Source organism: Saccopteryx leptura, chromosome 4 (assembly GCF_036850995.1).
Source record: "Saccopteryx leptura isolate mSacLep1 chromosome 4, mSacLep1_pri_phased_curated, whole genome shotgun sequence".
Lineage (NCBI taxonomy): Eukaryota > Metazoa > Chordata > Mammalia > Chiroptera > Emballonuridae > Saccopteryx > Saccopteryx leptura.
Genome location: NC_089506.1, coordinates 14,364,722 through 14,377,486, shown reverse-complemented (window position 1 = coordinate 14,377,486; position 12,765 = coordinate 14,364,722). Strand labels below are relative to the sequence as shown.

Sequence of the window (12,765 nt, the reverse complement as noted above, 5' to 3'; positions counted from 1 at the left end):
TGCAGGGGTCCCCAAACTTTTTACATAGGGGGCCAGTTCACTTTCTCTCAGACCATAAAAAAACTATGAACAAATCCCTATGCATACTGCACATATCTTATTTTAAAGTAAAAAAAACAAACAAAATAGGAACAAATACAATATTTAAAATAAAGAACAAGTAAATTTAAATCAACAAACTGACCAGTATTTCGATGGGAACTATGGGCCTGCTTTTGGCTAATGAGATGGTCAATGTGCTCCTCTCACTGACCACCAATGAAAGAGGTGCCCCTTCTGGACCACCAATGGAAAGAGGCGGCAAGGACTGGATAAATGGCCTCAGGGGGCCACATGTGGCCCGCGGGCCATAGTTTGGGGACCCTGTTTTAATGTATCAATTTTCAATCACAAGGCAAACTTTTAGTACGTAATATTTGTAGCTTTTGTTTAAGAACCATATATGCATTTAGTGCAGAGACTGGGCCATCCCCTTTGCCCGGAAGCCAGGTATAGACACCAAGTCCGCCGGCAGCCTGTCCATGTTCACAGCACGCGAAAGGCAAGTCTCTCTGTGTCAGATCATCAAAATGGAAGGGAAGTGCTTCTCTAACATATATATTTCCTCCTAGGAACCTAACAACTTTTGAAGCACAAAAGAATGGATAGGATATTTTTTTCTGGATAAGTGAAATATACACAAAACACTAAATCAGCATATAATCAAAATAAATACCAAATGAATTCATATTATTAAACTATTAAGTCAACGTCAAATAAAATTCTATTCACTCTTCTTTTCTGTCAAAAGCGAAATACTCTTCAATCTTTCCATCCATGTCATAGACCTCTTCCTGCAGTGACGGACATGCTGCTAGGCCGGCCATCTCTGTGCAGTCAGGACCCAGCAGAGCCGGGGCTGCAAGTGCTGCTGGGAATATCTGAGAGCCGGCGATGCACAACCTACGGGAAAAGCGAATTCTCCATGAGAGTTTGTAGAATGTCAAGAATACAATGTTTGCATGATCGTGGTAGGTCTTTAAATTATCCATTAGGCACAGAGTCCAAATTTTAAAATCACTAAATATTACATTTAACAAGTCCTTATTCTTAGAAAGCAATATTTTCAATGCTGGCATCATTAGACATTGTAAGGGCTTCCTGAAAGTTTAAATAAGTTTATGAGTCTGTCTGCTCTTGACTACACTATAATAAAAGGATGTCATGGCACCATCTCAGATATGTGCGTCTGGCACAGAGGGACTCACTGAAGTCTGTTAGTGAGCCAAAGGAAATGGAGTTTCTTTCCTCTGCTGCTGCTGCTGCTTTGGGGCTTAGGGTCTGTCAGTTTGGATCTTGCATCTAGCTCACATTTCAGAGGTTTTTCAAAACAAAAGTTGAAAAATTAACTCCCTTGATATCTATCTGTATTGCACACACATACACACTCACTTGTTGTCGTTGTCATCATCATCACCAACCATGAGTTTAGAATCACAAGCGTCTTGTGAAAAGAATGCTCTGTATCTGCCCTTCGTTGAAATCTAAACTTCCCAAGTGATGGAGCCAAAGCTCTCGACTGAGATAGACATGAAAAATAGAACTTGTGGAGCCAAGGCTCTCGACTGAGATAGACATGAAAAATAGAACTTGTGGAGCCAAGGCTCTCGACTGAGATAGACATGAAAAATATAACTTGTGGAGCCAAGGCTCACGACTGAGATAGACATAAAAAATATAACTATCGTGCAATTAAAAACACTTTTTGAAAGCAGCTCACAGCCCTGGCCAGTTGGTTCAGTGGTAGAGCAGTGGCCTGGCATGTGGAAGTTCTGGGTTCGATTCCTGGTCAGGGCACACAGGAGAAGTTACTATTTGCTTCTCCACCCCCCCCCCCTCTTTCTCTCTCTCTTTCTATCTCTCTCCCTCCTGCAGTCATAGCTCGACTGATTTAAGCAAATGGCCTCAGGTGCAAAAGATGGCTCCATGGCCTCTGCCTCAGGTGCTAAAAATATCTCAGTTGCCAAGTAACAGAGCAATGTCCCAGATGGGCAGAGCATCCCCCACAGGGGGCTTGCTGGTCGCAGGACTCTGTGAGTCTGTCTCTCAGTCTCCCCTGCTCTCAATTTAAAAAAAAGGAAAGAAAAGGAAAGCAGCTCCTAGGAACTTACTGTGTGGTGTTGCTGTTGTGTTCAGGGGCCTCTGAAAAGGGTCCATGGACCACAGCACGAGGCTCACTGCCCTGGAAGTGGCACACCCCTTCATCAGTTGGCAGAATGATCTGTCTTCCTAATACTCTGCAAGGTTTAAAAAAAAAAAAAGAAAGAAAGAAAACAACTAATATTGTTTATTGCAAAAGGAAAAAGAGTTTTGCAATTTTGAAAGTCATATACGGTACTATTTTGAAAGGACATGCAGGAAGCAATGAGGTACATACTGTACATGAGAAGCATTGTGGTGACAGAAAAAACACAGGCCTCCAGGGAGAGGCCACTGACGAAGGGACCCGAGGCAAAGCTCTCAGGCTTTCTAAGCTGCTGAGTTCATTTGTTTGATTGTGGATGCAAGACAGAACAGGAGCAGGAACCTTGTAGGACCAATGAGGGGCTCAGAGATCGTGTCTACCAGATCTTGACATCTAGGGTAATGCTGGGTACACAGAATTTCTCTATAAGGCCCTGGCCGGTTGGCTCAGTGGTAGAGCGTCGGCCTGGCGTGCAAAAGTCCCAGGTTCGATTCCCGGCCAGGGCACACAGGAGAAGCACCCATCTGCTTCTCCACCCCTCCCCCTCTCCTTCTCTCTGTCTCTCTCTTCCCCTCCCGCAGCGAGGCTCTATTGGAGCAAAGATGACCCGGACGCTGGGGATGGCTCCTTGGCCTCTGCCCCAGGCGCTAGAGTGGCTCTGGTTGTAACAGAGCTCCACCCGGAGGGGCAGAGCATCGCCCCCTGGTGGGCGTGCCGGGTGGATCTCGGTCGGGCGCATGCGGGAGTCTGTCCGACTGTCTCTCCCCGTTTCCAGCTTCAGAAAAATAAATTAAAAAAAAAAGAATTTCTCTATAAATGTTAACTACTATCTAGATAATGAATAAAAATATATAAATATGTAGGCTTAGCTTATGTTCTCATGATCTTTTCTTTTTCCCTTCCCTCATTTTTTTCTTAACTATGTGAGTTAGCAGTGACAAGAGCAGATAGGTATAAGCTCTTCACACTTCAGTAGATACACAAGGCCTAGGAGAGTAAGCACTCACAATTAACACAATTAATATCTAGTGGACATATTATATTCTTTAAGGCAGGAGGATTTTTTAAAGGTACCTAGTTGAGCCTGACCTGTGGTGGCGCAGTGGATAAAGCGTCAACCTGGAATGCTGAGGTTGCCGGTTCAAAACCCTGGGCTTGCCCGGTCAAGGCACATATGGGAGTTGAACCTTCCTGCTCCTCCCCCTTCTCTCTCTCTCTCTCTCTCTCTCTCCTCTAAAATGAATAAATAAATTAAAAAAAATAAAAAAAGGTACCTAGTTGAGGTCTCCAGAAGACCCACCGGGATCTGCAGGAGCAGTCTTACATGTTCCCAGAGATAATACAGAGGAATTCTGAATAATTTTTTTTTTAAAGATATTATTTATTCATTTTAGAGAAGGGCAGGGGGAGGGAGAGAGAGAGAGAGAGAGAAGGGGGAGGAGCAGGAAGCATCAACTCCCATACGTGCCTTGACAGGGTAAGTGCAGGGCTTTGAACCGGGGACCTCAGCGTTCCAGGTCAATGCTTTATCCACTGCACCACCACAGGTCAGGCAGGAATTCTGAATAATTTATATGGATTTCCCCCCTAAGTAGTTTGAGTAATTGAAGAAAGAAAAGCTTCCCTTTATATTCAATTTATACTGTTGATCTTTAATATGAAAACAATCATCAACAAACGATCCTTCCTACATAAGGAATCTTGGTGCGATGGCAAGGTTCATTCATCTAGTGATTCAGCAAATAGTCACTGTCCCTCCCCTCCCCCTCCACGTGCTCTGCTCTGGGCGCCGAGGACACACACACAGGGGTGGGATTCAAATAATCACTGTCCCTCCCCTCCCCCCCCACGTGTTCTGCTCTGGGCACCGAGGACACACCCACAGGGGTGGGATTCAAATAATCACTGTCCCTCCCCTCCCCCTCCACGTGCTCTGCTCTGGGCACCGAGGACACACACACAGGGGTGGGATTCAAATAATTCAACAACCGGTTCTCTGCCCCACTGACTGTGTTAAGTATAAAAAAATGATATGCTGAAAGGTAGTTTATTATTTCATGCATTTAATACTTAAATAAGAATAATAAAAGAGGCACACAAAACTAGATTATAAGAAAGAGTTTTAAAATATTAATAAAAAATATTAAGTAGTACCTGACAGAAAACAATAAAACTGTTATTTAAGATAGTTGTATTATTGCTTCGTGATTGGTGTCTTCACTTCACATTTTTTTTTCACCTATGGACAGAACGAACATGACTACGGGCGCTTAGAATAAGCTGTTGGGCAGATGAACGTTAAAAAAGAGTAAGGAATGTCAATTTGTGATTTCCACATTGGGTGGCTGCCCAGGTGCCCACCTTAGAGAGAACCCTGATTCCAAGTGCCATTTTAACAACTGGTTTGCCGAACTCAACAAAAAACTGGGTATCGGTTCTGCCGCATGGGTGAGAACCAGCTGAATCCCACCACTGCACAGGTATGTTGTTCGCATACTAGTAACTGTGAAGGCAAAGGGCAGCTTTTATCCTTCTTGCATTTGTCGTGCAGGGTGTGCCTTTCTGAGGATCAGTTAAATGTGCTTCTCACATTAAAATGCACTTGAGTATTCAGATGTCTCAAATATTTCCTCAGATGCCATTTCAAAGGAGGCGACTGCTCAGAAAAGGGCATGTGTTCTCCACAGATATTCTGACCATGTCAGTGTTTCAGTCAAAATGCACTCATCACGTTAAACACGCCGGGATGGGCAGTCCCTCAACCCACTCCGGGGAATGACCGCAGTCCCCCAACCCACTCCGGGGAATGACCGCAGTCCCCCAACCCACTCCGGGGAATGACCGCAGTCCCCCAACCCACTCCGGGGAATGACCGCAGTCCCCCAACCCACTCCGGGGAATGACCGCGAGCAGCCTCCCTACCTCAGGTGGATGGACCGTCTCGCCCACTCGCTGCACTCAGCCATGAGGTTCTGGGTCTGAGGGCTCACTTTCCCTTCAAATAACATTTCCTCGACCTCCCAGAATAACTGCTGTACTTTCTGTGCACTGATTTTGTCAAACTCCTGAAATAGAAATGCACATTTAGTCACAAGACTAACAGTTGTAGAAATACCAGCTTCACGGTCAAAGCCGCTGACATATTTACAGCGCCCGTTACATAGGAGGGAGTATGACATGACAGGAAAAAGCGGTCTTTGTGGTCAGACACACCAGGCCTGCAATCTTTACTCTTCTGATAAATTTCATCCCACTCTGAGCCCCAGTGTCTTTAACTGTGAAGTACAGATCATCTCTACCACATGAGTTATGAGACATATTGGAGATTTTACATATGTAGCTATAGGTCTAGGTATACATATTGACACAGACCTTGACGTAGCTATTCCGACCTCCACACACCTATAGATCTATGCACACACAGACATGTATCCATATGCACACAGATACATGTCCCTCATATAGCCGGGTGTGAGGCGCCTAAGCACATCTGAAAAACACACACTATTTTTTTTTCCTCTGATGATACTACTGAAAAGGCAAATTACTTTTATAGAAATGGCCATTCACATTCTTGTACCCAATGGAAAAAATCCCAAAGCGTGGTCCTTAGCATGAGGCTGGAGTATTAATTCCTTTCTGCCTGACCTAAAGAGGTTCCTGGGCTGCCATGCAAAGTGGGCGAGAGAACCTTCCGGCCTGTGCGCACGTCCCCGGTGGTTGGGAGGCGACAGTCCCATAGCCCTCAGAACCGGGGAGGGGAACACAGACGTCACAGCTGGCAGAGCCAACACGGACCGGGCAGCCTCCAGGGACGTGTGAACCCGAAACACAATCCCCAGCTCAGAGCAACCAAGGGCATATACAGTCTGACATGACTGAGCCAAACGGTCTATTCGGGATGATTGCCACAAAACGGTATTTCATATTTTCTGTGTTACTTCTACCTTCCAGCTGATAATAAACTAGTTTTCCAGGTTGTGGGGGAGTTGAATTATCACTTTTAAAATGCAAATTAGGAGAAAATCAGTAATAATATTTGCCTCTTAGAAGGGGACTGCACTGGGTAGCTGGGCCCCAGGACGGGGCTCACTTCCAATATTCTCTCCCTTGCATTTGGTTGCTTTTGCTAATATGACTTATCAAAAAAACAGATGAAAGTGTTCCAAAGCAACTGCAGGTTCTGGAGTAACGTAAATTCTATAAATGAAAGTCCTAGGAATCTCTCGGGCTAATGACATGAAAAAGTCCTAACGGCATCCCAGGATTTGGCCAGCAGGAAGCAATGACTCTCAGCCTACTTCCCGCCGGCACACACGGCACACACTCGTGAACAGCATGTGCGTGGGGGTGGCAGGGAGGGAGAGGGCGGTGGAGGCTGTTTACCAGAAGTGAGAGTCACATCTTATTGAAAGAAGTCCTGAGTGATTCAGAGCTGACTCCCCCCCAGCTATGATCGCAGGAGGTAGAGGAGACACGGGCAGTGATGAATGCAGAACTGCTTTTGAAAGAGAGCCAAGAAAAGCAGAACACGAGCAAAGCGCAGGAGGTAGAACATGCACAGTGCGATAGCGCCGGCTCCTCCCGGCCAAGGACGTCACAGAAAGCCGTGTCCGGGCTTCTGAGGGGCACTACAGGGGTTTAACAGACGGGAGACCGCGCCGTCTGCAGCCTGCCCGACAGAAGCCTGAGGCATACACTGGAAACTCGCCCAGCTAAGCATCCCACTCCCGAAAAGGACAGAAACAGGTAAGAGCTAATCGTTTCCACAAGTTAGAAGGGGAAAGGAAAACATCTTCGAAATTCTCTAGTCACGGTTATTTTTTAGTTTTTCTTCTCCCAAGTGCTCCTCTTATTTAAAGCCTTACTGTCAGCATCTCTCCTGAATTTCCAGCCACAGAGTTCTAACAAGAAATAGTAACACACCAAGGCCAAGGGGGAAGAGGTAGGAAAGAAACAAAAGCCAGGGATAGTCAACCTTTTTACACCTACCGCTCACTTTTGTATCTCTGTTAGTAGTAACATTTTCTAACTGCCCACCGGTTCCACAGTAATGGTGATTTATAAAGTAGGAAAGTAACTTTATAAAATTTATAAAGCAGAGTTACAGCAAGTTAAAGCATACAATAATAATTACTTACCAAGTACCTTATGTCGGATTTTCACTAACTTTGGCAGAATAAGTCTTTATAAAACAACCTACTATAGGCCCTGGCGCCGGTTGGCTCAGTGGTAGAGCGTCAGCCTGGCGTGCAGGAGTCCCAGGTTCGATTCCCAGCCAGGGCACACAGGAGAAGCGTCCATCTGCTTCTCCACCCCTCCCCCTCTCCTTCCTCTCTGTCTCTCTCTTCCCCTCCCGCAGCCAAGGCTCCGCCTCTGGCGCTAGGTTGGCTCTGGATGCAACAGAGCAATGCCCAGATGGGCAGAGCATCGCCCCCTGGTGGGCGTGCCGGGTGGCTCCCAGTAGGGCGCATACGAGAGTCCGTCTGACTGCCTCCCCATTACCAGCTTTGAAAAAATGCAAAAAAACCCAAAAAACAACCTACTATAGTTAAATCTCTCTTTTTATTTATATATTATACTTTGGTTGTTCCACTACCACCCATCATGAAAGCTGGAACGCCCACTAGTGGGCGGTAGGGACCAGGTTGACTACCACTGAAAAAAACTATCAACAGCTAAGGCTCTGAGTGATGAGGAGTGACATATTTCCTGTGTTGTTTAAGTCTTGACGTGTGACATGTAAATTCTTTTACATGTACGGCTACCCAGGTGTGTAATAGGTAATGCTCTTACAATTGATAAAGATCATTTTTACTTTATCTCCATTACACACTGTAATCATGGGATCTTCCAAAGTGTGCCGGGACCTACGTCATCTCTCCAGGAGTAAGCGGAGCTCCGTCCCGTAGACAGGCCGGTGGTCGAGCTCCGCGTCCCAGACGCAGACCAGGAGCTGGGGGCTTCTGCGGGTGCGGGGCTCCCGCCAGACGAGAACGAGGACACCGATTCGCTGTGGGAGCAAACGGAGGTAACACGCATAACATTTCCTGGGAAGAGGTCGGACCGGAAAGTGGCTTTACATCTCGGAGACACCCACTCTTTCCTTAGATATATTTGTTAATGTCACAGCGCACCGAATTTCAAAATATTTATATGATGTAATATGTCACTAATCTTACCTTTATCTGAAAATAAAACTGCTCCTTTACTTTTAGAAATTCATGGCCAAGCACCAATTTTGTTTCCCATATTCGTTATGGGCACGTTTCAGATTTGCTATCGGGAGCATTGCACAGGTTAATTCTTACCAGGTATATTTATCGATGGCTTTCTGCACATTTCTTGTAAAATATGGAGGTAAAGGATCTTTTCTTTTTCCAGCAAAGCTGTGCTTTCCAGATCGTTCTGACAGTCCTCTTCTGAAAAACAAAATAAATTGTTAAAAGGATCTCTAACGTAATCATATAATTTTATTCACGACGGCTTTTAAAATTTCCTTTTGTAAAGAGTTGCTCCTTCCCTTCTGCCACGTCCCCTTCGACCCACACATGTGCACATGCGCGCGCGCGCACACACACACACACACGCACGCACACACACACACACACACACACACACACACCACATATCCTCAAGAACTGAGGCCCAGAATCTCGCCATTTTCGTCTCCTAGAACAAAAGGGTGCCATTAACCTACACGCAACTTTATTTAAAGTGGATGAAAACCAACAATTTTTCGTGACTTAGCCAGATGGGTGAGAGTTTCCCAGAACTCTAGACAGGCAAAACCTGACTCCAGGGCATGACTTGGCAAGTCACAAGCTGGGGTTCAGGTTCTGCCTGTCCCTGGAACAGGTGGCCTTGTGCTTGCAAAAGTCAATGAGAATTCTAGGAAAAAAATCAATAATTCCATATAATTCTGAAGTACATTAAATACGCTTGGATCACTAAACACTTAATTGGAAGACTAAACAGAAGGAATCTCTACATTTTAAGTAAGGTATTTAACCTCACTTGTGTACCACAGTGAGTGTTAATCATTAAAATACCCTTTCGACAAACCTCTTCAAACATTTATTGTGCTCCAGTCAAAATATCTTCCTAATGTTTAACAGGAAACAAATCCTGTTTTTTATAGAAATATCTTCTCAAACAAATGTTATATTTTATATTGATTTAAGATAGTGATTTGGGAGAAAAAGTAAACTTTCACTATTTCTAACAGGGATCACTCTAGCATTTATGAAAATAAAACTTTGCTTTTGCTTTCAATTATAATGGTACCTAATATTCAACATTTGTATTTCTAAATGTAAATGGAGTTTTAAGAAATACTAATATGGCCCTGGCCAGTTGGCTCAGCGGTAGAGCGTCGGCCCAGCGTGAGGAAGTCCCAGGTTCAATTCCTGGCCAGGACACACAGGAGAAGTGCCCATCTGCTTCTCCACCCTTCCCCCTCTCCTTTCTCTCTGTCTCTCTCTTTCCCTCCTGCAACCAAGGCTCCATTGGAGCAAAGTTGGCCCGGGCACTGAGGATGGCTCCATGGCCTCTGCCTCAGGCACTAGAATGACTCCAGCCACAACAGAGCAGCGCCCCAGATGGGCAGGGCATCGTCTCCTAGTGGGCATTCTGGGTGGATCCCAGTTGGTTGCATGCAGGAGTCTGTCTGACTGCCTCCCTGCTTCTAACTTTGAAAAAATACCAAAAAAATATATTAATATAAGAACAAATTCTGCCTTTAGTTATGTACTCATAGGTACTCTTCAACAAAGTGAATTTTAAAAACAAATTAATTACTATAAACAGAGGTCAACAAGATCCTGCACCTTCCAAATACGTCTTGCACAAGACAGAATACAATGATATGACTTTTCCCTCTCCTTCTGGCTTGTACGTTTAAGCACCACTAAGCAATTCTGAGGATAAAGGCGTTAAAGAATGGGTCCCAGAGGAACAAATGTATAAGGCAAGCGGTCATGCTAATAAACTGTTTTACCCTTAGCCCTGTTTAGCTGTTTTAAAACTATCAATTATTTATCATTGACACATGACTCAATAACTCTTCCAAAAAACACAAAAATACTTAAGACATAAAGGAAGCACTCAACTAAAAATTACATCAAACATCTGCTTTGAACATTAAAATATATATACTGGTATGTATGGTTACTTGGCTATTATTAAAAAACCATTTGAAATCTCAAGGTAGTGAATCAAATAAAATATTGTTCCTTTATAATATCTCCATAAGAAGGATGGACTGGAATCTTGCTCTGCCACAGACAGGGCTGTGCCCTTGGAGCAAGTGGTTTCTCCTCTCCTGGTCTCCGTACCCACCTCTGTAAAACGGTGACTGTACCGCCCCCTGTTTTGTACAATTTTGGTGAGACTGAAAGTAGATAAAGTGTATGAAGTGTCTACACAATCAGTGCTAGACATGATGTACTAGATCAGTGATTTCCAACCAGAGTATCTGCAAGAATTTTAAACACGAAATACCTGACTAGTTAGGTACGCTGACCTCTTTTTCCTTAGATTGCCAAATTAAAAAAGTGGTAACAGCCAACACCACAATAGCTGTTGGTGGACATGAATCAAGATTATACCTATTACTTTGTCAGATCTACAAAAATGTATTTTTTGCTGTGCCGCAGAATTTTAGTAATCAGTTTATGTGCGCCATCAGATGAAAAAGGTTGAAAATCACTGCGCTAGATACATCACGTTGATCTCGCTCACATTTATTGCTAGCAAATGCTACCCTACGGAAAACTGTGCTCTTGTTAACTGGCCCCTCTCGTAGCATTTCTTGCTATACATTTCTCTTTTTGTTTCATTTTATTTCTTTAAAAGTTCTTTTTATTTTTTCAATTACAGTTGACATTAAATATTATCTTAGTTTCAGGTGTAGCACAGTGGTTAGACATTTATATACCTTAGGAAGCAATCCCAAAGTGACCCCCCCCCCCCGCTAAGTCTAGTCGGACCCACCCTAGCACCACACCTAGTTATTACAGTACTATTGATTCTACTTCCTATGCTGTACTTTACATCCGTGAATTTGTACTCCTTAGTCCCTTCACATTTTTCTCCCAGCCCCCAAACCTAACTCTCATCTAACAAACCTGGGTTTGTGCTCTGCATCTGTGAGCCCGGTTTTTTGTTGTTGTTGTTTGTTTGTTTTGCTCTTTAGATTTCACATGTAAGTGAAATCATATGGTATTTGTCTTTCTCTGTCTGACTTATTTCACTTGGCACAATACCCAGTGGGGCCATCCATGTTGTTGTAAATGTAAGATTTCACTCTGTTTGGGGGCGAGTAGTATTCCCTTCTTTATCCACTCGTCGGGGGATGGCCACTTGGGTTGCTTACAGCTCTCTTTTCATGCTTAGCTTTTTATTGTGGTGATCTTGACACTCTCTCAGTTTTCTGTCTATAGCACCTAATCAATGCCTGTCCCACAGAGGCGTTCTGTTGGTTGAAAGAATCAATAGAGATTAAGTCAGTGAGTGATTCTAAAGAACGTGTTTTTGCTCAATAATTACTCTGACTGTTCATGCTCAATTCAAAACTTTACACTGTGACCAGATCTGAAAATATTCTCCAAATTCAAGGCACTTCTGGAGAATCTTTTGTCCTTTGTAACAAAAGAAAATTCACAGCTCTTACAGTCACAGATATCTCTGAAAATGGAGATTACCACTGAACGGAGTCCCTGCTGTGTCTGTTTCAATTCTCTTGCTTCTAGCACCCCCTTGTCATTTGTGCAACTGGAAAATGCAGACCTGTTTGGTTGGTTGGTTTCCAACAATAATTTCTTCCACAAAATTCCCCCTTTTTCTGAAGGTGGGCGGTAGGAGGAGTTTCAAACTAAGAAGAAAATTATTTACAACATGGAAGAACTGGTTTCTCTCTTCACATTACACCACCCTTGCCAAAAGGAGCACTCCTTCTCACTTCAAAGGTAGTGAGGACAGGCAGTCCCCAAGATGCAGGGGTGCTGGGGTGGGCTGGGGGTGGGGGTGACGGTAAAACGGGTTCCTTGAAACTACATCTTGCTTCCACACCGTTTCTCCTCTGCTCTTCCCTCCTTCTTCAAAGTTCCTGAACTTCTGTGGAACTTCTTGTACTTCAGAGTTCAGTGTGATGACATGCATCTTACCAGAGAATTCAGAAGAATTCTGAAGAGGAACTTGAGCTCATCCACTCAATGACTGTCCAAGGTCACAGAGCTGACAGGCAGGGAGGGGGTCCCAGGACCCAGCCATCTAACCTGCATGTCTTTCCAGGGACCACAAGTCATTGACATCATGAACTAAAAACAGGAACTGTAAAAGTTTACTTTTCTTTTTCTTTGTATGTCTTGTTTTGATTCTTTGGTTTTTCTACCTATTTAATTCCCTGTAAACCAGTGGTCCCCAATCTTTTTTGGGCCATGGACCAGTTTAATGTCAGAAAATATTTTCACGAACCGGCCTTGAGGGTGGGTCGGATAAATGTATCACGTGACAGAGACAAGCATCAAGAGTGAGTCTTA

General features: G+C 44.1%; 1 protein-coding gene across 3 annotated transcripts in view; it reads right to left on the bottom strand.

Annotated features, from left to right (window-relative positions):
• Positions 1–12,765, bottom strand: part of FAM149A (family with sequence similarity 149 member A) — a 54,804-nt gene that overhangs the window by 19,856 nt on the left and 22,183 nt on the right. For all 3 annotated transcript variants that reach the window (XR_010751014.1, XM_066380205.1, XM_066380206.1), the window contains exons 2-6: positions 8,536–8,646; positions 8,099–8,237; positions 5,147–5,289; positions 2,151–2,276; positions 772–942 (exon numbers count right to left, since the gene is read on the bottom strand). Coding sequence is in view for 2 of the 3 variants with exons in the window: in XM_066380205.1 (XP_066236302.1) it covers positions 772–942; positions 2,151–2,276; positions 5,147–5,289; positions 8,099–8,237; positions 8,536–8,646 (690 nt within the window). In the remaining variant the exon portion in view is untranslated. The remainder of the gene's footprint in view (positions 1–771; positions 943–2,150; positions 2,277–5,146; positions 5,290–8,098; positions 8,238–8,535; positions 8,647–12,765) is intronic.